At 43.6% G+C, this 27,626-nt stretch overlaps 2 protein-coding genes across 2 annotated transcripts in view; one reads left to right on the forward strand and one right to left on the reverse strand.

Annotated features, from left to right (window-relative positions):
- The window catches only part of LOC126560680 (WD repeat and FYVE domain-containing protein 3), a 76,713-nt gene extending 53,226 nt beyond the window's left edge, over nt 1-23,487 (reverse strand). Inside the window, exon 1 of the mRNA XM_050216636.1 lies at nt 23,174-23,487. Coding sequence (XP_050072593.1) covers nt 23,174-23,487 — 314 coding nt within the window. The remainder of the gene's footprint in view (nt 1-23,173) is intronic.
- Nucleotides 23,488-24,452: 965 nt separating this feature from the next.
- On the forward strand, nt 24,453-25,822 carry LOC126564694 (DDB1- and CUL4-associated factor 13). The gene has a single exon (XM_050221784.1). The coding sequence runs from the start codon at nt 24,481-24,483 to the stop codon at nt 25,816-25,818; it is 1,338 nt and encodes a 445-aa protein (XP_050077741.1). The 5' UTR covers nt 24,453-24,480; the 3' UTR covers nt 25,819-25,822.
- Nucleotides 25,823-27,626: the final 1,804 nt, after the last annotated feature.

Raw genomic sequence — 27,626 nt, forward strand, 5'->3', positions numbered from 1 at the left:
AAGGGCTCGCGCAACCATCGGACTATGCGTGGAAGACAGCCAGCTTGGTATAGTAAGAAAGGCGGATTCAGCCAAGGAATTCTGGGATAAATTGCGCGATTATCATGAGAAGACCACAGAAACATCAAAAGTTTTCCTATTGAAGAAACTGTGTAACTTGAACCTAAGTGAAAACGGTGAAATGGAAAGCCATCTGATGCAGGTAGAAGAACTGTTTGACCGACTCACGATCGCGGGACAGGCAATAGAGGAATCATTAAAAATCGCTATGGTTTTGCGAAGCTTGCCGGAACCGTACGGAGGGCTTGTGACGGCGTTAGAGTCGCGTCCGGATACCGATTTGACGATGCAATAGGTGAAATCGAAGTTGATCGATGATTACGAGCGAAGAAAAGAGCGATATGGTAGTGTGGTCTGTGGTAGTGAATCAAGGGCAATGAAGGCTGCAGTAAAACATGTACCAGGAAACAAAAGAGTGTGTTTCAAATGCGGTAAGCCGGGACATTTTTAACGAAACTGTCGTCCCCGATTGGATTCACAAAATGGCGCTGAAGACAGAAAGAAACGCGAAAGGAAACACAAAGCCTACCAGGATGAGTATAGTAGCATGTGTTTCATGACCAGAGCAAACCAGTGTCGTGCATGGTTTGTTGACAGTGGTGCGAGCTGTCACATGACTAGCGATAAACATTTCTTTTGAAAGGCTGACAATGAAAAACGGACCAAGCGTTTTCATGGCCGATGTTAATAATGCAAAGGCAACCGGTTTTGGACATGGTTTGGTACGCTGTATTGATGGAAATGGTGGTATTGTAGTTACGCTTGTTACGCTGTAAAATGTTCTGTATATACCGTCGTTGATCACAGGACTATTTTCCGTTGACAAGCTAACCGCACTTGGATATACAGCGGTGTTAAAAGCTAATGGCTTTGAACACCGCTAATGTGAGATTCGAAATGAAAACGGCAAAGTGATGATCGTTGGTGAGCGTTGTGGGTGTTTTTACTAGCTAAATCTAGCTGAAGTGTCGAAAATCGCTAAGGAGAAAGTTCACACCGAAAAAGTGTCAGCATAGGTGGCACCGTCGACTTGGACACAGAGACATAGATGCCATTCGTAGAATAACGAACGAGGAATTGTGCACCGGAATAAGAGTTACGGACTGCGGCATTCGTCACACCTGTGAAGCATGCATCGAGGGTAAACTGACGCGGTATCCGTTTCCAGAAGCTGCGGGGATAAAATCGACCAAGATCTTGGATTTGGTTCACACCGATCTCTATGGCCCAATGCGGACTCTAACACCCGGAAAAAAGAAGTATGTGATGACCATTATAGGTGATTATAGTCGATTTTGTATTGTTTACTTGTTAGAGCGAAAATCCGATGCAGCTGATTAAATCAAGGAGTATGTTCGTTCGGTGGAAAATCGCTTCCGTCGAAAGCCACGGGTTATCAGATCAGATGGTGACGGCGAATAAGTAAACGAACATCTGTGTGCCTTCTACGCCGAGGAAGGTATCAAGGCTCAATACACGACAGCACACTCTCCACAACAAAACGGTGTGGCTGAGAGAAAAATTAGGTCTCTCGAGGAAATGGCCACAACGATGCTTCTGGACGCAGGGCTCGATAAGCGTTATTGGGGTGAAGCAGTTCTTATAGCTGCATACCTGCAGAATAGACTTCCTTCGATGTCTGTTGGTACGACCCCGTATGAGAAATCGTTTGGAAGGAAGCCAGAGTTAGGACATCTGAAAGTGTATGGTTGTCCAGCGTACGTGCACATTCCAGGGGTAAACAGAGGAAGGTTTGACAGTAAGGCTCGAAAGCTGACTTTCATAGGTTAATCCGACCAGCATAAAGGATACCGTTTCGTTAATACTGAAACGGACAGGAAAACAATCAGCCGAAATGCCAGATTCTTAGAAGACGATGACGTGGTTTAACAAAAGAAGCAGCCGACTGTAAAAGAAAATCGTGGATATGAAATGGCTGATAAACCGTCACAAGTAGAGGCTCGAGGTAATAATTCTGCGGAGTGCATTATTGAATACGACTTGTCATCTAATGCAGGAAATAGTGATGCTACGGAAGAGTTTCATCAAGAGTGTGAAGACGATGGAAGCGAGGATGGCAGATTCTTTGATAGTAATGATGTTGGTGAGAAGATTCCCTCAAGTTTCTAGATGAAGGATACGATCAGTTGGAACAAAATAATTCAGAATCCGTAAGACGTTCCCATCGCGTGAATCGTGGTAAACTACCTGTTATGCTGAATAATTACGTAGTAGGGATAGCGTCACATCCAGCTGATGAACCAACAAGATACATAGAGGCGATGTCAACCGTAGAACGAGCATCGTGGAAGCAAGCGATGGACAGTGACATCCAGTTGCACAACCAAAACAAGACGTGGGAATTGGTTCAGCTCCTCAAAGGAAAACGAGGTTCGAGGAAAGGAGGAGTTTGTGTGTCGGCTAAGGAAAAGCATTTACGGGCTGAAGCTCCGCTTCAGATCGATCCGCTACTGATCGTATCAATGCGGATTTAGTTTTTCTATTCTCTACTAAGGAGAGGCAACAAGGATGCAGACACCTAAGAGCAGGGTAAATGCACTGGACCTGTCGCTAAGTCCATTTGCAATTAGAAACATCGCTTTTCAAACCGCATGAAACTGAACAGCAGTGTGTGTGTGTATTTTACGCAGTTCTAGACGCTTGAAGGCATTGCGTTTCAACAGACCGGTAACCGGGAGAATGGACGGATAATTGTTTGCAGGATGCGAATCAGAAAAAAGCAACAATGGATTCGGCCCATGAAGCATGCGCTCGACAATTAGCGATTATGGTGTATAGTAAGTAGTAAGCGCGAGGAACCCACCGAGACGGGGCAGGACACCTTGTTTATTATCCATATCCATTATCTATTATTTATGGTTATTATCCATATCCATCGACACTGATGTCGAATCATTTCGGTTGAATGCTCATCTACAGCGTATAACTCTGGCTCAGACAAAAGTGTGTGGCTGCGGTGACGAATTCCACGATGTGGATCACCTTCTGTGGCTTTGCGTAGAATTTGAAACCACAAGACCCTCCTTGTTGAGTGCAGTCGAGCATATTGGGCGACGACCGGGTACTGAAATTAGAGAAGTGTTGGCCGCCAGTGACCTCCCCTACATGAGGATCATTTACCGATTCGCCAGAGACAACGTTCTCGTCCTATGATTCCGCGTCCCTGGTATCCTTTCAATCCTTATTCGTATTCTACCATTCCTTTTTTGTTAAATGTTGTGTTGTCTATGTCTAAGTGTATTTTTTGTAGTGCCACGGGTGATCCGATGACTGGGCAACAGCACTCGAGGGCGATTCCAACACTGCCGTAAAAGGGAGGTAGGCGCTATTTACAGTCCAGTGTTTTCTGGTCCAGTCCAGCTTTGACAAAACGAGTTTGACAGCGTTGGCGTTGGGTTTAGGGTGTTTGGCGGGTTCAGTCTCGAGAGTAGTGAAGTCTCTTTCGCTGCTGCGGGATAGAGCTTGCCGATCATCCTTAGATTGGACGCTGACTAGATTGAGGCTGGAATGTCGTTGCTGGACTGCACTGGAGAACACTGCACACAGGCAGATAAATGTGTGTGCTGTCCTAACATTTGTTTGTTTTGTTACAGTCCCGAATTGCCAAAAGTCGACAATAGTCAAAACATCAGAAACCGGAAACAATCAACCAGCCTTCACAACTTGGTAACTCACGTCCAGTGGCCTTGCGTAGATTCTTTGCTATGGAGGCGCAGGCAAATCAAGGTAGACTCAAGGGATTTGCCTCTACAACGGATATTTTGGCGAGCTACACACAAGGATCCTATACGGACTTTAGAGCTGACGACCGTAACTAATGGGGCTACGGCTGCGCCGTTTTTGGCGACCAGAACCCAGAAGACCAGAACCATAAGATCTGTTGCAGTTGGCTGAAGGTGAGCAAGAACTTTTTCCGTTGATCGTTTTTTGAAATCCATGGGTTTTCAGATGCATCGGACAAAGCTTACGGAACATGCATCTACATAAGATCGGTTGATGGAAATAGAAATGCTGATTTGCCACTGGTGACGAGTAAATCTAAGGTTGCTCCCATCACACCTACTACGATACCACGCAAGGAGCTGATGGCTGCGCTGCTTCGAACGAGGCTAACTGTCAAGGTTGTGGATGTTTTATTCCGGATAACATTCAGAAGTATCAACTTGTGGTCTGAAAGTCAGGTAGTACTGGCGTGGTTGAAGAAGCCGTTGGACCGTTTGGAGTTGTTTGTACGCAACAGAGTAGCAGAGATTACTTCTCAAAGTGAGTTTACATGGCTATATGTAGGGTAAATACATCAATCATCCCTGCGGACATCGTGTCAAGAGGACAGGCTGCTACGGAACTTTCGAAGAATGATCTTTGGTGGAACGGGCCAACATTCTATAGAGAATGTGTGATAGAAGCTAAGCCGTTAACAGATCTTCCAGATGCTGCTATCCCGGAACTACGCTCGTAGCTGAAGATTCATGTGGCTATGAGCAAAGAAGAATATCCTTTACTATTCATGTATGAGTCATTTCGTAAGATACAGAGAATAATGACATATGTTTTACGTTTTGTAGGCAACGCTAGGCATAAGAGAACTAAACAGAACTAAAGGAATCGTCAAAACGCATAGTACGAATAGTTCAGCAGATGGAACTAACAACTATCATAGCAGCGGTAAAGAAAGGTCGCCGCAATCATCGATTTGCGAATTCGAATTTGTTCATACAAGACGGGAGAGTATTGCCAGGCTAAGGAGATCACTTGGAAGTACATACCGCTTAATGCTCCACATTTTGGAGGAATATGGCAGGCTGGTGTTAAAAGTGTTAAGGTAGTACTGAAGAAAGTGTATAAAACAGCGTCCCTGACGATTTTTGAGTTCTACAGTTTTCTGTGTCAAATTGAAGCGATTTTGAACTCCAGGCCACTGTTGCTCATTCAACTGATCCGCTGGATCTAGAATGTTTGACTCCGACACACTTTATGATCAATCGATCTCTGGTAGGAATTGCAGAACCGTCGTACGTTGATGTTAATGAGAATCGTCTAAAGAGGGGGCAGAGAATAAATCGGTTACGAGACCAATTTTGGGCAAGGTGTTCTAAGGAGTATTTAAGCCAACTACAAGTCAGAAAAAGATGGACTACGCAAAAGGCTAATGTTAAACTGGAGATGTTAGTTTTAGTTACAGTTGTGGGAAAAGAAGCGCATTTAAAAACGTATCCATGGTCTGATGGTTTAGTACGTGTGGTTGATGTTTCCACTAAGGGTGGAACGTACAAGCGACCAATTCATAAGCTAGCGCCAATACCAGGATTACACGATTAGCTAGATACTTCTCGTCGAGGAGTATGTTCTGTCGTGGACGGAATAAATTATCTCTTAGACCCGAAAGAGTGAGAAGGAGAGAGAAAGCGAAAGAGAGGACTAGAGCTGTTCGTCCTGGATGGCTGTTTTGTGAGAGGTTACGACAGACGACGATCGACAGTCGGATGATGAAGTTGTACGCTGATTGTTGTACGCGACTTAGGCTGGTGTCATTGCTCGGTGGCATACAATTTTATCGTACGACCAAATTGGAAGGGGTGTCATTGTTCGGCAGTTTAGTCGTAAGACCATTTTCGGTTTGTGGCGATCGGATATAAACTGCAATAAAAAGTTCACCCTAGGTAAGCGCGTTAGCCTAAACTTAGCCTGGACACGAACAAGCGCCACCTAGGGAGTAACAAAGGAAACACAGAAAATGTATGCAGGGTAGCGGCTAGACGAGAACAAAAGGATCTGTTTTCACGGAAGAGACACAGTCCAGAACAAAAGAGGGAACAACAGGAAGCGACATCAGGATGGCTTGTGACACGTCCAGCCAAAAATAAAAACGGCGACATGTCCTCACCAAAAGGCAGTCCAGCTTCAACATCGACTTAGGAAGGACCTCCCGGTGGAACTAGAAGGAAGGAAGAACCCGTGACAACCAACCAAGAAGGAAGGAAGAACCCTAGACGCCCAACCAAGAAGGAAAGAAGACTCTTGACGCCAACTGGAAGGAAGGAAGAAGATAATAAAAATAGAGTGTTCAGCCCCTAACCTCTAAAGGTTTGACGTTTGAATGTAAACAAACGAAGGAGTGCTTTCTTTATACAGGCATTCTGTTACCAGAACAGTTCCAAGATTTTGGTGGCAGCACTGATAATTACGCCTCGTATCGGCAGTCCGGTTAGTATCCACTAAACTATGGTGCATCGGGTGAAATACCGAACTACTGAAATACTAAACTTCCGGTGCGATGGTAATTAATCTGTTTGGCTCAACATACAGGGTTTTCACCGGTTTTACTGACACATTCAGCGCGTTATAGAATCGTTCGAGCATACTATTGATTCGTTCGGCGCGGTATTGACGTCTTCGGATGATTGTATTGGTTTGATCGGCAGTGCTATTGACACCCTTGGTTGGCACATTTTTCTTCTGCTGTGATTGTATATAATTTTTTCATCGGGATGTTAACATACTGTCAAAACAAAAGTGTCATCGATTGGAGCGCCGGTAAATTGTTATTTTTTCAAGTGGCATCTCGTTACTGAATCCCGAAAAGCTTACATATCAATTTACTGTAAACTGCAAAGAAATAGATATTTTCGCAAAGAATTGGATACGTTTTTACATTTGCCTGGTAAGTTTTAAATAAGAAATCAAATTCAGCCTTTCTAGCTCTCATTTGTTTCTTTTTCAGCGCACTTTATGGGCTAATGAATTAGCTGTATCGAAAGATAAGCCGTCTGTACTGAGTATACGAACATTTGACCAGGTGATTGGAGTGTTATCCAGTTCTCGTAGTTCTCGTGGGCCACGTAAGGTGACCCTCTGCACCTCATCCGCAGGCCAGGTTGAAATCTGTCCAGTGCAAACACATCCGGTCAGGATATCTGCAGCGCCACGCTGTTCAGCTGGCTCGTGGTTCTTTCTCCTTTTCCACATCCCCTGCTCACACACCGCCAAAGAAAGTCCTTTGCACCCGGCGTTCGATAATTTATCATTATTATTTATTAATTTAATAATTATGTTAATAATAAAACTTACCAGACAAATGTAAAAACGTATCCAATTCTTTGCGAAAATTTCTATTTGTTTGCAGTAAATTGATATGTAAGCTTTTCGGGATTCAGTAACGAGTTGCCAGTTGCAAAATAACAATTTACCGGCGCTCCAATCGATGACACTTTTGTTTTGACAATATGTAAACATCCCGATGAAAAAATTACATACATTGACAACAGGAGAAAAATGAAGAAATCAAATCAATACAATCATCCGAAGATGTCGATAGCGCGCCGAACGAGTCAATAGTATCGAACTCGAACGATTTTGTAACGTGCTGAATGTGTCAATAAAACCGGTGAAAACCCTGTAAGAAACCGCCTGCCATTATAGTTGTACCGTTTTACTGTTGCTGTAGCAGATTTTTATGAAAAAGTCCTTGTTCACAAATCATCTGTTTACATTTTAATTTGTCACTTTCAGAAAAACGCGTTTATACAAGCGAGCTCAATTGGTTGCAAGGCACCGTGCAACGAAATCAACATTTTTTTATTTGGCGGCACGATCAAATTTGACGTTCAACCTCATGTGTTAAATCCCATACATTTCCCTTGCAACTAGTGGCATGCCACCGAGCAATGACACCAGCCTTAGTCGGATAGTGTGGTTAAATAAAGAGACACAAGAAGATAAATGTGGCCCATCCATTACTTGCACTGAGCAGATTATCCAGGAATCATGGCCCACGTTTCGGGATTCTTTTATGAGTATGATCGACGGACATCCAAATTTATCCGACGTGGATAAATTAACATATCTCAAGCGTGTGGTGTCTAAAGAAGCACAGCTCAAGTTTTAGAATCAATTAAAATAACTGCTGACAATTACGGTGTAGCCTGGGAGCTGTTAAAAAAGCGTTATGAAAATTAAAGAGGTGTTAGTGCAGCGTTATTTGGACGAGCTTTTGCGGTGCCATCGGTAAAACGCGAAACTTACGAAGAGATCACCATTTTGTTAGATGGATTTTAGCAAACCATCAAAATGATGGAAAACGTGGCCGTCCCGACGACAGGATGAAGCGTGCTCTTAGCTCATAGTTTTATTTATAATTAATCATGACGGTCCAGTGCCGTATTGTCAGCACCAATACGGCACTGTCAGTCAGTGTTGAATAAATTTTATAATCATATTGATAAGGTATTTCCTCCTTATTATTTGCCTTATCCCTGGCATACTCGTTTCGGTGTGCGAATTGCATTCGTATTTTTAGCTCATATGAAGTGTGCGAAATTAGACGGACGTACCTTAAAGGAATGGGAAAAGTTTCATCGAAGTGGGGAAGTGGCTGAATATTCCGAGCTAGTGACATTTCTTAGAGAACATGCCTCAGTTTCACGAGCTTTGCCTCGCACAAAGGCAAAGACTATGGATACGCATACTCCCATACTCTCAGGCCGACACAAATGGAATCAGGTTTGTGCTACCATCAGCGCAGGTGATAGTGTGGGAGAAAAGAATTGCGTATTCTGCAATAAGGGCAGTCATTCGGTCATTAAGTGTAACGTGTGTACAGTTAGTGTTGGTTCCACTCAGCCATCGTCGGTAGGCCACAGTGAACGAAAAAGTGGACCAGATCAACCAGTCAACACAGTAATGCTGACCCCAACTGACATCCAGCACTTGTGTGTACCAGCTACACCCATACTGCTGCCAACCGTATTAGTGAACATCAGATCATCAAACGGCAACCAGACGCTATCCCGAGCGGCGCTTTTGATGGAGGAGCGCAAATCAATTTGATAACGGAACGACTAGTGTAAAGGTTGCAAGCACCGAAAGGACGGAAACGGGAAACCGAACGGCCGTTTTCATATGTCTTGTATGTAACCAAGGCAGTACATGTGGAACTCGTCTCTGACCTATCCACCAATTCTTTTATCACCACACTTTAACGATTCGTAGCAAGGGGTGGCAAGCCAACTCGAGTTGAGTGCGACAACCCGGAAAACTTCAAAGGAGCTACAAACGCACTAAAAGAGTCGTATGAGCTTTTTCAAACCCAACAATCCGAACATGCCATATCGTCCTATTGCCATTCTGAAAGAATCGAGTTTAAAATTATCCCGCCATTTTCTCATAATATTGGCGGTTTATGGGAAGTAGCAATTAAGAGCTTAAAGAAACATCTCAAATCCACAATTGGCGCAGAAGTACTCTTAAAGGAAGACCTCGAAACGTTGCTGATTCAAATCGAAGATTGCTTAAATACGCGACCACTAACTCAACTATCTGCGGATCTGGAGGACATGGAATCCTTGACACCTGGACATTTCCTCGTTCATCGAAGTTTGGTGTCAGTCACAGAACCTTCTTATGAAAGCTTGAATGTGAATCGGGTCGATCGCTTCCAGAAAAATCACTAACTCATGCGTCGTATCTGGAAACGTTGGAAAAAGGATTACTTATCGGGACTACAACCGCGAACGAAATAGACAAGCCGGAGGGACAACACCAAAATTGGTACAATGGTCCTGTTAAAGGAAAACAACTTGCCGCCTTTTAGAGAGAGTGGTACAAATATATCAAGGCAAAGACGGATACGTTCGCATTCATGAGGTTTGCACAAAGGATGGAGTGTATCGTCGGGCGATTTCGAAAATTTGTATATTGCCATTGCAACCTTTGACAGACAGGATTATTGGAATTTAATCTTGAACTGCTAGTAGAAAGTTAACTTTCCACGGTGGGCGGTATGTTGAGTATTGAACTATAGAAAGTGTTGAACCATGTTGAATATTGAACTATAGATGATAGATTAGCATAGAAGGTTAGCTATAACAGTAGGCATAAGCATTATTGTATTAGTTTAAGGAATAAAATAAATTTTTGCAAATCAGAACCGAAACGGTATAGAGCTATATTTTTTCGGAGCTTTTTTCGCTACAACGAGCAACTCTTGAAGAATTACGTAGCAAGTTAGGAATGTTCGGTTGAGCGAAGGTGTTAGGTGTACAATCGAGTACAGTACCCCAGCGGAAAAAGGATAACCCTCATCAAACTGCCCAGCCCCGAAGACACAAAACTTAAAGCCATCGACATCGATGCAATCCAGCTCCATCCTAAGCGTAAGTAACTGAAGTTAATATAATTTTTTTAAAAAGCATCCGAAACATTAAATGAAAAATCAAAAAAGTGTAGCTTGAAAACTGTAATAATCAACGTTATAATATAATTTTTCAACAAGACGTTTTTCAACTCAACGTTCCACTACACACGCGTTTTTAAGTCGTTTCACAATCAAACACATTTTACCGTTGTTTTTTTACGCAAAGTCATTTCTATTTCTACACTAAACTATTCCTGACAAGAAACTCATTCGCCTTGCCACAGTTTAATTACCTACAGTGAGGTGATTATATGATCATTTGGTGTGAATAACTTCGGTTTCTGTACTGTGCTTCCGGTGATACCAACTCCACTGCTTCGTCATGGCTGACCAGTGCTTGTCGTGTGTACGTGCACATTCGCCGGAAGATCACATCTACAGGTGCGATGGCTACTGCAAGCGCTGGTTCCACCGCTCTTGTCTAGGAGTGAGCAATGTGGTGGTAAAGCAACTCACCAGAGAAGGATCTCAATTTCTGTGGTTGTGTTCCCAATGCTCTGAACACCGACGCAATGCGCGCTTGGCGGTTGTCTCTTAACTGACGTCTGCACTGGATAATCTTAAGGCTCAACTGAGTACAGAATTTGCGTCCCGCTTGGAAGCTGCTCCTGAGTTTTTCAAAAGAACGACAATCTCCTCATTCGACCAATTCAAGTCATCCACTCAACAGCCCGTTTATCCACTCAACAACCTTCATCTAATCGCCGACTGATACCCACACCAGTATCTACGAACACTCCGGATCCAAACGTCGCCTCATCGATCGTTCCCCACCGACCAGCACCTAACACTGCGTTCACCGTCCTGTCCTCCGTGCTCATTTCACCCCGCTTGAATTTTGCATACCAATCAATTATTGTTGATTTCCCTGGGGCAGAGTCCGGAAACTCATTATCAAGCCAAGTTTTTGCTTCCACTGTATTTTTTCCCTTCAGAAAACAGTATTTTATCAAAACACGAAATTCCTTTTTTTTCCATTTTTTTCACAATAACAAAAGTTGCTTGACAAAAGACGCTCTGTCTCACAAACACAAATTGACATACAGACGTCAAATTTTGACACGAATCATTTGAAGGTTGGTGCTATATAAAAATAATATGCATTTAATACTAGCGGCGCCATCTATGTGTCAGACCGGGGACTTATCAGCCAACCTGTTATACCTACAGTGTTGCTACTACTCATACGAGACAACAATTATTATATATAATGCGTGTGACGCGCATGTTTGTGTGATCCCCGTAACGATCCTCCAAAAAAACAGCTGTTCGCTCGCTATACCCGGTATTTCCTGCTTTGCCTTATACTTCGTTGTTACTCGGGATCTCGCATTGCTTTGTCATTTCCTAGTATTTCAATGATCGTATGTACTACTCTACTTTTGCTAGGGTGTTTATTTGTGTGCTATGTAATTCGCTTTCTTCCATCTCACTCGTATATTGACTGTCGGTCGATAATCGTGTTCTATTACTCTTCTCGCATACGGGCGGGTCTGGTCTATGAAATATGAAGTCAGTTAGTCATAGAATCAATGTATGAATCGCAATGGGAGGGAATTCGAAGCATGCTTTAATACATTACCCAAATGTGTTAAAGAATGCAATCATTTTATATTTCAGCTAGTACAAACCCCACCCTAGCGCTCTCAGTTGTTAGTTTTAACAAAAATTCACAGACAGATGATAATAAAAATAATAATAATGATTATGTAAACATCCTGCTTCAAGCAAAACCGGCTAAATATCTTGGTCAAGCACAATTGTCAAACGTGGATATGTCAAATGTCAAAATGTGAAACAACCTAGTAAAATAAAAAAGAGACTTCACTTCTGTTGGAAAAGCGAAAAGCAAAGAACGTGTTTCGGCCTTATGACTTCGGAAATTGGATTTAATTGAATTTTTTACAACTCAGAAGTGGGATTACCAGAGCCTATTAAGTGAACATTTTGAGCGTTCGTGAAAGGTGTAGTTTGTAGCCTTCTCCGCGAAGAGAGTGTTAGTCAAAATGTTGACAAAAGATGAAATGCTGTGCGCATTGGAACATGCAGCCATTTCTGTGCCGCTTACTGCTACCATCACACAAATACGTGAGCTGTATAAAACAACGATGGGAACCGGAGAAAGTGAAGTGCCAGCTGTTATTGGAAGTGCTAAATTGGAGAATGCAGTAGCTGTACATAGTGATCCGAATAGTGATAATGCTGCAGCCATGTTGTCAGATGAAAACAGCGCCGCCACCGCCATGTTGCCCGATGAGAGAGACGCCGCCGCAGCCATTTTGTACAGTGAAAAGAACAGTACGGTTCCACATGGTTTGAGCTTAGTCCGGAACTCAACAAACGCCATCACCGATGCAAATCACGAAATAGAGTTGCTGAAAAAGAAAATCGAGATTCTTGAGCTGCAACAGAAAATCGCAGCTCTAAAAGCCCCAGCTACTGTTTCTTCGGGGCTACAACCAGCAGTCATCAAATTCGAAGAATTTGTTGATACATTTGGTGGTGACAACAGTGATCACATTGAGCGGTGGTTTAAGGAACTGGAGCGAGTCTTCCTTCCATATAATATGGATGACACGAATAAGTTCCACTGTACACGTCGATTGCTTGCTGGAACGGCAGCTAAATTCGCGAAATCACTCGATGTTGCAACCTATCATGAGCTGAAAGATCGTTTGATACAAACTTTCAGCAAAATCAAATCGGTTTAAAGTACGTACAAGCAGCTTAGAGCACGACGACTTGCACGGAATGAATCCATTATCAGTTATATCCTGGACATGCAGACCTTGGCTTGAGATACACCGATCCCAGAAGAAGAATTGATGAATTGCAGCAGTTACTTAAACGATATGAACAAATTCGCCCACGTAATATTGCAACGCCGTCATCAGCCGGACCTATTAACCAACCAAATAAGGGCGGTAAAGAAGCAGGTGATACCCTGCAAACAAGATGCTACAATTGCTCAAAATATGGGCATTATCAAAGTTCCTGTCCTTCACCACGTCGACCGAACGGATCATGTTTTACGTGCCATGAGATGGGACATGTCAATCGGGACTGTCCTCGTCGTGTCTCATCAACTTCAGCAGCTGTTCAGCAAGATGGGGAATTAGAGTACGCTCAACCGATTCAGTCAATTCAGGAGGTAGGTCTAACTTTTATGCTTTCGAATGAACCAATTGGGCAAATTCCACATGTGGTGTCTCTTTTTGATTCAGGAAGCCCTAGGAGCTTTATAAACGAGGAATTAGTGCCCAAATGTTGCACAACGACACCGATACGTTCAGGGTATTGCGGACTTGGAAAAATTGGTACAGAAATTTGCAAATTACTGTTGAATTTATTATACTACCCAAACAAAGCATGTCGTGGTCTCTCATTATCGGTGAAGATGCTTTGCCTAAACTAAATGTCAGTCTCACATTGTTTAAGACTTATAAATATGATAAAACTGAACTTCTGAATTTAAAATCAAAAACTCATTCTTTTTTAATACCATGCGTTCGAAACCGATCAAAGATTTGGGCATTTCTAAGGACTTAGGAAGCAAAGTAATTTCAAAACAAGAAAACCCATCCCTTTCTGAATCCGATACTATTGAAGACGCATTTCTTGAAATATGTGCCATAGATGTTTCTAATGTTGTACACCGTACAACATTAGAAGGCCGTACCCTACATTTCGGTCCTTCGAACCGGATCAACGTGAGCGTTGGTCAGCAGCCACGGAACAACCGGACGGGTTGGTTCCTCATCGACGCCCAGTGAGCGAGGGAAGCTCCAACGCCAGCCCTTCAGCTGCGGCCATCCAACGGAACAACCGGACGGGTTGGTTCCTCATCGACACCCAGTGAGCGAGGGAAGCTCCAACGCCAGCCCTCCAGCTGCGGTCATCCCACGGAACAACCGGACGGGTTGGTTCCTCATCGACGCCTAGTGAGCGAGGGAAGCTCCAACGCCAGCCCTCCAGCTGCGGCCATCCCATGGAACAACCGGACGGGTTGTTTATTCATCGGTAACCTGTTATGCGGACACGTCGTAGTAGCCGATTAGCAAAAAAATCAGCAAGACGTGACAACGAAACGAGCCCGATGCCAGTCACACGTTCACCGCCTCCAGAAGAAGAAGCGTTTCGTATCCTCGAAGAGCATCAAGGCAGACAGATGGAACAAACGATACCTGTGGAGCCGCATCCCCAACTGCGACAAATGGCAGAGGTCAATCCGCCAGCGTTGTACCACCAGTCACAGTCAGGTCCAGACAAGTACATCTTAAGTCTGAGGACCAAGCACAAGCAAGTGCAACGCAAACTGGTGAATATGAACACCGAACCCCAGGATTTTGAGCTATCCCTAGTTCAGCGAGGTCAGCTACTCGAGTTGAAGGAGGTCCAAAGCCATCTCATGAACCACATTATCGAGCAAATGCCAGATGACGTGGAAGAGGACTTGGCTCAAGATGAAGCATTCCACACCCTGTATGCTACAAAAGCAGCAAAGGTTGCTGTCATCGACAAGAAGCCCACACTAGAAGCATCACCACCCGTTAGCATGCAACATCATCTGAGCATCCCCATGCCAGCATTTGACGGGCAATATGAACATTGGCCAAAGTTCAAGTCCTTGTTCTTGGACATCATGGCTCGAACCAATGAGTCTGATGCCGTAAAACTTCATCATCTGAACAAGGCTCTACAAGGAAAGGCAACTGGTATCCTGAATGCTTTACTCTTGAACGGCAACAACTTCCAAAGCGCGTGGGACGTTTTGGTGAAGCGTTTCGAAAACTCTCGGCTGATCGTCGAGAAGCACATCGCTGGATTACTGCAGCTGAAGCATGTTCCCAAACAGTCCGCCAAGGAACTACGGACGTTAGCGGAAACCTGCAAGAGCCATGTGGACGGATTGGTTTTCATGAAGCAATCCATCGACAGCACCAGCAATCTGTTCATCACTCACCTTCTCACATCATGCTTGGACGCCGAAACCAGGAAAACATGGGAAAGTTCGCTGGAACACGGAAAGTTTCCTGATCTCTACAAAACGCTCGACTTCATCCATCGTCAGTGCGAAGTGCTCGAAAGCTGTACATCCCAGGAAAAGCCCTTTCGTAAGACAGTGAGTACCAACGCCCTCACCTCTACCACAGCGGCCTCTACGTGTGCGTTATGCAACGACAACCATCCACTTCAGAAATGCCCGGATTTTCTTGCGTTGTCCGTTGCGGAGAAGGTGACCAAGGTGAGATCATGGAAATCAGCTTCAACTGTTTCGGCGCTGGACACAATGTCACCCAGTGCCCATCCAGTTGGTCGTGTCGTGTCTGCAAGCGACGTCATCACACCCTGCTGCATAAAGAGGAGCCCCGGGCAGCATCAGCGTCAATTCCACGAGTTGATGTCCAACAGCCATCATCGTGTGAGGCATCTACAACATCCCTCACAACAGCAGTGCCATCTACCGTGCTGTTGTCTACCGTAGTGCTCAACATAACGGACAGAGCAGGAATCAGCCATCCGGCAAGAGCTCTCTTGGACAGTGCGGCGCAGTCCAACTTCATCACAGGAAGGATGGCCCAGTTTTTGGGTTTGTCCAAGAAACTGATCAATCTCCCGTTGGCAGGCATCGGTGGCAGCACAGGGTCAAATGTGCGACATTCCGTCAAGACCACCATCCATTCGCGATGCTCAAGCTACGCCGCTTCGTTGGAATTGCTTGTGCTGCCGAAGTTGTCTGTGGACATGCCGACGCATGCAATCAACGTCAGCCATTGGAAGATTCCTGAAACCTGCATCCTGGCCGATCCATCCTTCAATCGACCAGGAACCATCGACATTATTTTGGGAGCAACACACTTCTTCGAGATTCTGAGGACAGGACGGCTCTCCTTAGGTGACAACATGCCAACTCTTCATGAAACTGAGTTTGGCTGGGTCGTCAGCCGCAGCACTACCATTGCCGCACCGTTATCACCAGTCATTTGTGCAATGGCTACACACACGAACGAGTTGGACAACCCATTATGGTGGCAGGGCCCTTCATGGATTCGTCAACCTGAGGACCAATGGCCGAAATCAGCAGTGTCATCAGTCTGTGAAGCAGCAGAAGCAGAGCAGCGTAGCACTACGGTGGCTTGTCCAGTCATCGAGAGATCGCCACATCGCATCTTTACATTATTTTCTTCATTCTCCAAACTCCGAAGAATCGTGGCATACTGGGTTCAGTATTTCAACCGGCGCTTCAAACGACGAGAATATGCCGGTACAGGACTCACAACCCAAGACTTGAAAGAAGCCGAAGAAGTGTTGTGCAGATTGGCACAAAAGGAGCATTTCGAGCAAGAATTGAAGGCGCTTCAGCGCAACGAGTCAATCCATTCATCATCGAAACTGAAATGGCTGCATCCGCAGCTCGGAGCAAACGGCATCATTCGTGTGGGAGGACGCCTGAGCAACTCAACTTTACCTGAAGACACCAAGCATCCAATAGTGGTTCCCAACGGTCATCCATTTGCTCACCTGCTGATGGATCATCTCCACAAAACACTTCTGCATGCGGGACCACAACTTATGCTGAGCACAAGTCGACAGAGGTATTGGATCTTGGGTGGCAGGAACACAGCTAAACGAATTTACCATCAGTATGTCACCTGTTTCCGTGCTAAACCTTCGACATCAGAGACATTAATGGCGGATGTACCAAGCAGCAGAGTAACACCAAGCCGGCCCTTTTCAATCACGGGGATTGATTACTGTGGTCCGGTGTTTGTGAAGGAACCACATCGACGAGCGGTTGCTACCAAGGCTTATGTAGCAATATTTGTGTGCTTCACTACACGCGCCGTACACATCGAACTCGTCTCCAGTCTGACAACGGAAGCTTTCATCTCAGCGTTACGTCGGTTCGTCGCTCGTCGCGGGCTTCCCGAGGAATTGCATTCTGATAATGCGACGAATTTCAAGGGCGCCAACAATCAGCTTAACGATCTATATAAGCTACTACGTACAAGAGAGCATCAGCAGAGTGTGCAGACCTGGACGCTGGAGAAGCAGATTACCTGGAAATTCATCCCACCGCGCGCCCCTAATTTTGGTGGAATATGGGAGGCTGCCGTGCGATCGATGAAACACCACCTGGTTCGAGTTTTGGGAACATCAACTTTGTCTTTCGAAGACATGGCAACGCTATTGGCTGAGATCGAGTGCTGCCTCAATTCTCGACCTCTCATCCCGATGACTGATGACCCCTGTGATGCAACAGCCCTCACCCCTGGACACTTGTTGATTGGGTCACATCTGCAGCATGTTCCAAATTCCGAGACGACGGATATTCCCGAGAACCGTCTGACTCATTGGCGTCATGTACAGCAACTAAAGCGCCATTTCTGGAAGAGATGGCACCAGGAGTACCTTCAGCAACTCCAACCGCGTTCGAAATGGAGAAAGGATGGCAACGCGGTCATAACCCCAGGTACACTAGTTATAGTTAAGGAGGATAATGTTCCACCAACATCATGGCCCTTAGCTCGAGTGATTGAGGTCCATCCGAGCAAAGATGGTAAAACTAGGGTAGCTACGTTACAGACCAGCACTAAAACCAAAGTTGTACGTCCTCTAGTTAGGTTATGCATATTACCCAAGGCAGATGAAAATTGTTAAAATTTGCCAATTTTAAGGTGGCAGAATGTTGGAAATAGAAGATGAAGGTAAGCAATCCGCATAACAACTCATGTATTTGCGGTCACGTCACGCCATCTAGTGGCAACTTAGCAAGGACAAAAGGGAGTATAGGAAACGACAAGTGGCTCCCTCTATGATCAATCGGAGAAAGGGGTGTTGTCCTAGATTTAAAGGACTAACTAGTATAAGGTGCGCACTCGAGGGAATAGTTATCCATCGCTAACAAATCATGTCGAGTGGCGATCAGGACCCTCCAAAAATAAACCAAAATTAAGTTCAACTTCAAGCAATTGAGTAGATATCGTATTCACATACACATTCGAAACTCTCTTGCACAGTCTTACGACTGTAGGTTGTACTTCATATCCCAGGTTGGTTTGTTGGCCTGTCCATCAACCGCTCCTGACACCCTTTCCTTTTCATCCGGTTTAGTCTGTTGGCTTGCCCATCGACTACTCTTGGCTTCCTCTCCACTCTCCCTCAAGGTGGCCTGTTGGCTTGCCCATCGACTACTCTTGGCTTCCTCTCCACTCTCCCTCAAGGTGGTCTGTTGGCTTGCCCATCGACCATTCTTCCTTCCCTCTTCCCATTCCAAAATTCCCGGAGTAGGCCGTACCCTACAACTAACTAGCTTACAAAATATTTGATTGTTATGAATTTCCTCGGCAGCTCCACCTGAAGTGTTAGCCGTATCATCCTTTGAAAATGTTCATTTCGCTAGATTCGTTCGGTTCGTCAAACACTAAACCTTTTCGATTAATCATTCGCCCTGGGATGCACAGGCTGTCGACGTTATCACTAAATTCTACACTCTCAGTGCCGAACTGAACGATATCCTGATCTTTAAGTAAAAAACAGCAGTTTCTCTCAGTATTTTGCAGTATGAAATTTTGACGAAGATAGAGAGTCACTGTTTTCCCGTCTTGCTTAGTTGTAGGATAGTTGATCGAGGCATTCGGAATTCACTCAACTCGGAAAGCCGATTAACGACCTGTTCCAATTTTCTCCATCCGCTTCGCGGCACGGTCTTTTTACACGGTAGATGACAGCAGTGTTACGGTACATAACAGCAACATTAAGTGTTCGTACAAGTCGTTAGGAAAATGCACCTTTAGTATCACCATAGCGACATAGTGAAGAAAAGAAGCGTATTCAGATCCCTTCCAGAAATGTGCACTATCGAGTGAACGCACCTTACGGAGGATCTCGGAAGGCAAAAGCAGCTTTTCCAGAGCTTTTGATATCTTCATGCGTTGCTCATCGATCATATTGAAGTGCAGCAGATCCGAAAGAGGTGTCGGTATTTTGCGTTGCCCACGATACTCGCCGTTTCTAAATTAAAGTTATAGTACGGGATGCACTATTGAATACGCCGGGAATAGTGCACTTCAAACACGCTCCGTATGCTCGCCTTATCTTCTTCATGCTGTTCGACAGCCACATCCTCCTGAAGATGCTCTATCTCTGCAGGAGAAGCAGTAACTTTGGACTCTGGCGACAATTCTTGTCCACTCGGCCCTGCTTTTGAAACATCGTTATCCACAGAGGTTAGTCTCAATTATTTGTTAAAACGGCGATAGAAACTACCAGTTTGACGAGCATGTTTAAGAATCGCATGCTAAATAATTTCAAAAATTACAATTTCCCTCGAAAAACGAACTTGATATGCAGAGATTTGAATTGAATTTAATATCTGATGACAAAAAGCATATTTATTTAAAGCAGTGTTTATTACATAAAACCATGCTCTAGCAAAAATCCTAAACCACGCTGCACGATAAGTGTAAGCAGTTCACACGAGACGCGGTTTTACATCACGGTAGTCAGAAAGAGAAAAAAAAAGTAGCAAGGAAAAAATACATGGTCAACGATGGAAGCGCAAGGGGAGGTGTAGTACGGCTATGGTTACATACTAAATAGCTTTAGTGTATATGACGTATGTAACGCGTGAGTGCGAGAGAGCGCGATATACATCTTTCATTCACATATAAAAAAAGCCCAGAATCGCGAATTTAATTTCCGCAAGCTAGACTATAGGAAATTTAATCAAATAATCTCCACTACTGACTGGACATTCTTAGATCACTTAAACTCCGTGGATGAAGCGGTAGAAAAGTTCATGAAAGTTACATTGGCAGCCTTCCCTCTGTGTTGTCCCCTTTCCAGAATCCGTCCCGCACCACCTTGGTCTAACACAACTCTCAGATCCTTGCGTTCCGACAGAACTCCACAAAAACTCCCTCATTTCCTACCGTTATGACACTTGGATCTTCAAATGCTGACAATGTCGCCGACATCTGTTCCCTCTTCGCAGGGCCAGCAATTTTTCTCGGCCTCTGGGCGATTTGTCCTCAACCTCATCATCTAACGATCCTCATGTTCCGGTTGATCTACCGAGTTACTTCTCCAGCATCATCGATGATATATCCGTCCTCAATGCCCTAAACTCGCTAAAAAAGTCTTACAGGCCTGGTACAGACGGAATTCCTGCATCTGTTCTAAAAAAGTGCAGTGTAACGTTGTTCCTCTTCTTAGAAAACTATTCCTCTTCGCCGTTCTTTTTCCCAATCCTCATTTCTTGCCGCACTTCTTCTTGATTGCATCGATGCCCCAGTAAAGATCCCCTCTTAATTGCCATCAACATGTTTAATTCCTCGTCCCATCACTTTGATTTCAACATATCCCTACTTTCTTTCCGTTCCCGGTTGTTACTAACCTCCTAATCTTTCCTTCACTTCCCTATTTTCTGTTTTCTTTTTTTCTAATGCTGCAACTTATTCTGCGTACCGTTTAGGTTTAGATTAGTTAAAGATTAGATATTAGACTACTTGTATAGCCAAGGGCAATCATATGAAATCCATGAAATGAAATGATAGTGTACTCTCCACAACGGCGCACTATGAGCCAGTGTGTCAATCTCAGGCCAACTTTATTTTTGTGGATGGGTTGGCCAGCAACGGTTTCCTTCAGCTCAACGCTATAAAAAATCATTTGGGGCGCCAGCTGGACTTAATTTTTGCAAATATGGCAGCTACTTTGGCAACCTCGACTATTAATCAATCGGATTCTACAATTATTAAGGGCGGCCCGGTGGTTTAGACGACAGCGGCGCCGGTCTTCAAACGGCAGGACCGGGGTTCAAATCCCATCCGGACCGTTCCCCCGTAGTGAGGTCTGACTAATCAACTACGTGGTATCGGCAGTCTAGAAAGCCATTTCGATGGCCGGCATGACCTTAGAGGTCGTTACGCCAAGAAGAAGAAGATCCTACAATTATCCATCCTGACTGTTACCATCCAGCACTCGAATGGTCAATGTCATTTACGACGCTTGTATAACCTACCGTATTCGACACCGCACCACGATTGAATTTTGCTAGAGCTAATTTTGCTGACATAGAAAATCGCATCACGGCTTTTGCTGCTGAATTTGAATGTTTTGATTTATTCCTCGATCGACGACGCAGTTTGTGCATTTGTTGAGTGTTTTCATTCAACCATTTCAACCAACCATAACCATTCTTTGTTACGCAGATGACTTAAAGATCTTTAAACCTATAGCGTCTACTGCTGACTGTATGTCGCTTCAAAACATTCTAAACCTCTTCAATGCCTGGTGCTTATCTAACCAACTAGTGTTATGTACCGAAAAATGTAACGTCATGTCGTTTAGTCGCTCCCATACTCCAGTTAGAAATGTTTATTCTTTCGGTGGAATAGTAATGCATCGAGTACAGTCTGTCAGAGATTTAGGTTTAACATACGATAGCAGATTATCTTTCCTCGAGCATATCGAAACGATCGTGAAAAAAGCTCGCAAATCGATGGGGTTAATAAAACGAATGACACCTTGTATAATCGATTCAGTGTACCTAAAAGCCCTGGGTTGTTCACTGGTCAGACCTACACTCGAATATTGTCTTGTTGTATGGTTTCCGGTTTCCAACTCATAGATCGACCGTAATACAGCGATCATTTACGCGATATGCTGTAAGAATCATGTCGGGTAAATGATCCAACTCATAGATCGACCGTAATACAGCGAGCATTTACGCGATATGCTGTAAGAATCATGTCGCGATGTGCTGTAAGAAAACTTTTGGGCCTCTGCCGGAATATGAGCAATGATGCCAGCTGTTAGGACTTGAGACCTTAGCAAAAAGACGCAGAGCATCCCAAATCATGTTTGTTGCTTTCCTTATGTCGAACGCCGTTGATGTTCCCAGTCTCGTATCATCCCTGCTTTTTTACCTACCAACTCGTTCTCTTGGACCCCGTCCTCCTCTTTTTGTTCCCATTCGGCGAATGGCTCCGATCCAGACTCCGCGATAATATTTCAATTAACTTAATATTTGTAATTAGTTGTAAACAATGTCCAATGTACGAGTTAGTATGAATTATTGTTGTTCAGGAAAAATCAGACAACATTGGGTGAATAAACTATACTAAAAAAAAATGAATCAATCAATCCAGATCCTGACATACGCTGATGATACAGACATCATTGGTCTGCGGGTCTACCAGGTAGCAGAGATCTACCAAAGGATCGACCAGGCGGCAGAAAACCTCGGGTTGCCGATTAACGAGGCAAAGACCAAATTGATGGTGGCACCATCAGCGGCCCTACCGCAAATTTGAAGTCGTCCAAAACTTCACCTATCTCGGGTTAAAAGTCAGCACCGAAAACAGCATAGAGACGGAGTTTTTGGAATTTTACAGCCTGAGGAAACACAACATCTCTGGGACTGTATCGTAGCTTTATAGTTCCAGTACTCACATACACCTCTGAGACATGGAGCCTGTCCAAAACAGCCGCGTTGGAGAAGAAGATTCTCAGAAGGATGGTTGGCCCTGTATGTGTGGAAGGACAATGGAGGAGCCGCTACAACGACGAGCTGTACGAGTTGTGCCCCTTTAACAAATACTTAAAACTATCTAATACTTATGAACAAACTAGTAACCAGAACAATCTATCAAACACCATACCAATGATTCTTTGTTATAGAAATTGTCGCTTCCCCTACATCGATTTACAGTAAACTCCACACAATCGAATTGGCATAGGGTATTGTTGTGATCGAAAAACAGTACTGACATGCAACAAATGTAATCCCCCTTGCTGGTTATCAACAAGGCGGCAAACATTCTTGCATAAACATGGACACTTGACCAAGAAACTTTCAACATAAACACTAAATCATTGCAGTATCATACGTACCTTCGCTTGATTTCTCTGGCTAATAATTGACTGATGTGATGGCAAAAAGCTGCCTGTCCTTCCCACGATAACGGTGGCGAAAATCCGTGCGGATTCGTGTTTTTTTTCTGGCTCGCATTATTTGCCACATTGCAATATAATGGTAGCATTTGATACAGTTTCGTATCCCGCTCAGCATCCGTCATTGACGATTTAAGATTGATAAACTCATCAAATAGTTTTCGAAGATGAAGCATTGCTAATTCCACATCCTCCTTGCCGCCTTCTTCTGGCGGTTCACCTCCTCGTAAGGGATTTGTTTCCTCTTGGTTCATCATGGTAAATGTTTCTCTATGAATTTCTGTAATAAAATTTTGTTTAAAAGAAAACACACACGCACATTATTTCTAGGTTTAATATGTACACACATTTGGTAGTATTCGAATAACGCTCCACCGACGCTAACTAGATATTAAAAAGCATTGTTGTATGTATTTACCTTTCACAACAATCCTGGTCCGATTATTGATTTAAATTCATTTTATAATTTTTCTCTACGCTCGATGGTATCCAGTATGATGCAAAAGATTAATGACACAATCAATCACCACATCTTTGCACAAGAATTCAATGGACCAATGTTGTCTAATTCTGAAAATCGATTTTTCCAAGTTACGAGGACAGCTAGGCGCATAATAAACACACACACAATTCACTTTTTGTTAAATGTATACTTGTACGACGTCGGGGGAATTTACATTTCGTACGCTATTAGCAGAGCTTTTAATTAATGAAATACAACTTTTCCCAGCAATGTCAACAAACAATACACCAAATTATTACGAAGCTTGTTTGATTTGCAGATTTTGTTTTCTTCCGTGTCTGATAAAATCATTCTTCACACTGGAGTAGAGGTATTATCATTATGGAACATTTCAGTGACTGACAGTTTCATAGCCCATTCTTTGAGAATTCTTCTCTGACTGTACGGATTTAAACAAATAGGCGAACTGATAAAATTCAAGGTCTATATAATGTGCATGTCCCTGACAAAATAACTAACGCCTTAGTTAGCACATTTACAAAGTTTTGGCACAATTGACAAAATCAATATAAAACAGACCACTATGTCACTGCTAAGGCAATTTTGTATTGAAAAGAACCTTAGTAGTGATTATTTAGGCAATTTTGTCAATAGGGGTAGCTTTCTTACATAGACCTCGATCGAAGCTGTCACTTTGGTTCCTGTGTTGTGGTACGGTGTCCAACATAAACCACGAGTTTGGGTTTTAGCTACGGCGCAAACAACTTTTTTATTGATAAAAAAGATGAAAGTTAAAGTTATCACAAGAAATCCGGATAAATATGTCCGCGAAACAAAGCAGGACATCCACAAATGTTTCCGCAATTACGATCGCGAATTACACCCGTTTCAAAGCACAAGGGAATACGTGCGTGCTTTGAATGCCACCAAATTGGAGAGAGTTTTTGCGAAGCCGTTCGTCGGGAACCTGGATGGGCATCGGGATGGCATTGCCGTTATGGCGAAGAGTTATTCAAAAATAGCGCTCATTGCAAGCGGCGCATACGACGGCGAGGTCAAAATATGGTATGTGGCGAACAGAAAATGTTTAGCAAGCGTCAATGCTCACTCTGGCTACTGCCGTGGAATTGCGTTTTGTGGCGACGGAAGCAGAATAATCACGATCGGAGATGATAAAAAGATAATGACATGGAGTTACGACCTTGATCGTCAAGAAGATGAAGCACCCAAGCCGGCTAATATGATAATAACGAAAAGTGTCCTAGCCTCTCTGTCGCATAGTTTCGATGGTCCGTGGTATGCAACCAGCGGGGAAACCTGCCACATATGGGACGAAAGTCGCAACGAACCGCTGAAGGAGCTGAGATGGGGCGTCGATTTGCTGCAGGATATCAAGTACAATCCAACTGAAACGTCCCTTCTCGCAGCTTGCGGTTCCGATCGTGGGATTATTCTATACGACCAGCGTGAAACGAAACCTGTTCGAAAGATAGTAATGACACTGCGCTCGAACCAACTTTCCTGGAATCCCATGCAAGCGTTCCATTTCACTGCGGCCAACGAAGACCACAATCTATATACCTACGATACGCGTAAACTAACGCAGCCTTTAAAAATACACCACGGTCACGTCGGTTCAGCAACATCGGTCGATTACGCCCCGACCGGTCGGGAATTCGTATCCGGAAGCTACGATAAAACCATCCGCATATTCGACGCTGCAAAGGCAAACAGCAGGGAAGTGTACCACACTAAACGAATGCAGCATGTAACGTGCGTTAACTGGAGCATGGATAATAAGTTCATCTTCTCCGGTTCTGACGAAATGAATCTTCGTGTATGGAAGGCAAACGCGGCAGAAAAAATTGGCTCGTTGCAGATGCGAGAAAAGAACGCGTTCAATTACAACACGGCGCTAAAGGAGAAATATGCTGCACATCCATCAATCCGGCGCATTGCTCAACACCGGCAGGTGCCTAAAATGGTGTACAACGAGCAGCACAAAACGCGTGCTGCCAAGCAAAGCGAGAAAAGAAAGGAGGAAAATAGACGACAAAACTCGAAACCCGGTACTGTACCGTACGTGCCAGAAGCGAAGAAGAAAGTCGTTAGCACGGAGTAGTTATTCTAAATCAGTGGTTGTATGCTTACGATTAATAAAAACTGTGTTGAAAGTATGTGTGTTAAGCCTACACATTTATTTTTTCAACCACTTACTCATTCATCCGGATACAGATCTACGCAAAAAAAAAAACATCGGAACCCGTTTCTGGCAAGCTGTTTGAAAGCATCATCTATGGCGTTTGTAAAAGATAATCCAAAAATTCAATAATTAATTTTACTAACTTCAGATATAGAATCCGACTGAGTTGTTTAACGTATTCGAACAGTTCAACAATTTTATTTTATATTTAGATGTATTGAACTGTCTCCACAACAACACTATAAATGATAATAAGAAACCCCTAGCGTAACTATGTCCGACCTTTTTTAAACAACGCAGTGTTAGGAATAATTAATCTATTAGTTTTCATAGTCAGATAATTGGCCAACTGTGTGACCACCCTTCAAACGAAAATCAAAACTATGATGGCATAAAAACTGGTCATACTTGAAAAAACGGAATTACGCAGGTATGATTGTAAGATAGCACCTTCGAAATAGTATTAAATTTTATCTATGCTGGGTCAACAAGTCAGCACAGGCTATTAACATACAAAAGTAGAAATAAGCGCAAGGGTGGTCCATTTCTTCTTTACCGCTGTAACTACTTGATGCGACGGATACGGCTGGAACTTCAAAGAAAATGTATAACCACAGCACTCACATACGCCTCTGAGACTTCGAACTTTTCCAAAATTGGAAAACTGTTTTAAAGAGGAGCTGTTTTAATTATGAGTTCTATGAGCTATACGAATATCATAGCTTTGTGTAGTGAATTCTGCTCTGGTACTGGATGGTCATGTCATGAAAATAGCACCAATCCATTTAGGCGGACAGCGTAGACAGAGCCAGAGTGGTAGACACAAGATGAGAATGGTTTTTATGTGTCTACCAAAAAAGTCGGAATACTGGATTGGCGGAATGGGTGGTTTAGAGGTGGTGGTTTAGAAAGTCAAGACCGATCAGGTAGTAAGACAGACCAACCACTGTTACTGCAATGCTTCTGTGATCCGCACTTTTGTAATCTACCTGCTTAAACATGTGAAAGTAATGTGTTCAAGAATGATTAGCTGCTAGGTTACCGCTAACAAACATGGGCATACTACTCATTATCCATATACTGGCAGTATAGTAGCTACTGCTGGTACATAACGAGAAGCGGTCATGTATATACCCTGGTCTGCCTTGCCTGGGTTTGTTTTTTTATCAGAGAGTTTCCTGAAAACAACACAGGATCAAATCGAAATCAATTACTGATGCATGGAAATGCAAATGATAGAATGCGACAAGCCAACTTTACAGAACAGTGCAAGCGAATATGAAAACCTAGATCATTGATATAGAAACACTCAATACATTAGCTATTCAGCAAAAATGCACACAGAATCAACAAAAATAGTTACGGAACGCGTGCAATTGGTATGGAAAATTAAATAGGACAGGTGGTTAAAATTTTTCCATATCAATTGCACGCGCTACGTAACTAACTATTGTTGGTGATTCTACATATATTTTGGCTTATTCGCTAATGTATTGGGAGTTTTTTTTATATCAACGATCGAGATTCTCATTTTCGCTAGCGCTGTTCTCTAAAGTTGGCTCACCTCACCCTATCATTTGCATTTATCTGTAATAATAATAATAATTACCCGGAAACTCTTGAAGCCTACTACCCTACGAGAGCAAAATTCTTCATTTAGGTTATAATTTTTCCTTTGTTTACTAAACCTTTGTTAACAGTAAACCGCTCATTTTACCTACATTAAC

The sequence above is a fragment of the Anopheles maculipalpis genome, chromosome 3RL (assembly GCF_943734695.1).
Source record: "Anopheles maculipalpis chromosome 3RL, idAnoMacuDA_375_x, whole genome shotgun sequence".
Classification (NCBI taxonomy): Eukaryota; Metazoa; Arthropoda; class Insecta; order Diptera; family Culicidae; genus Anopheles; species Anopheles maculipalpis.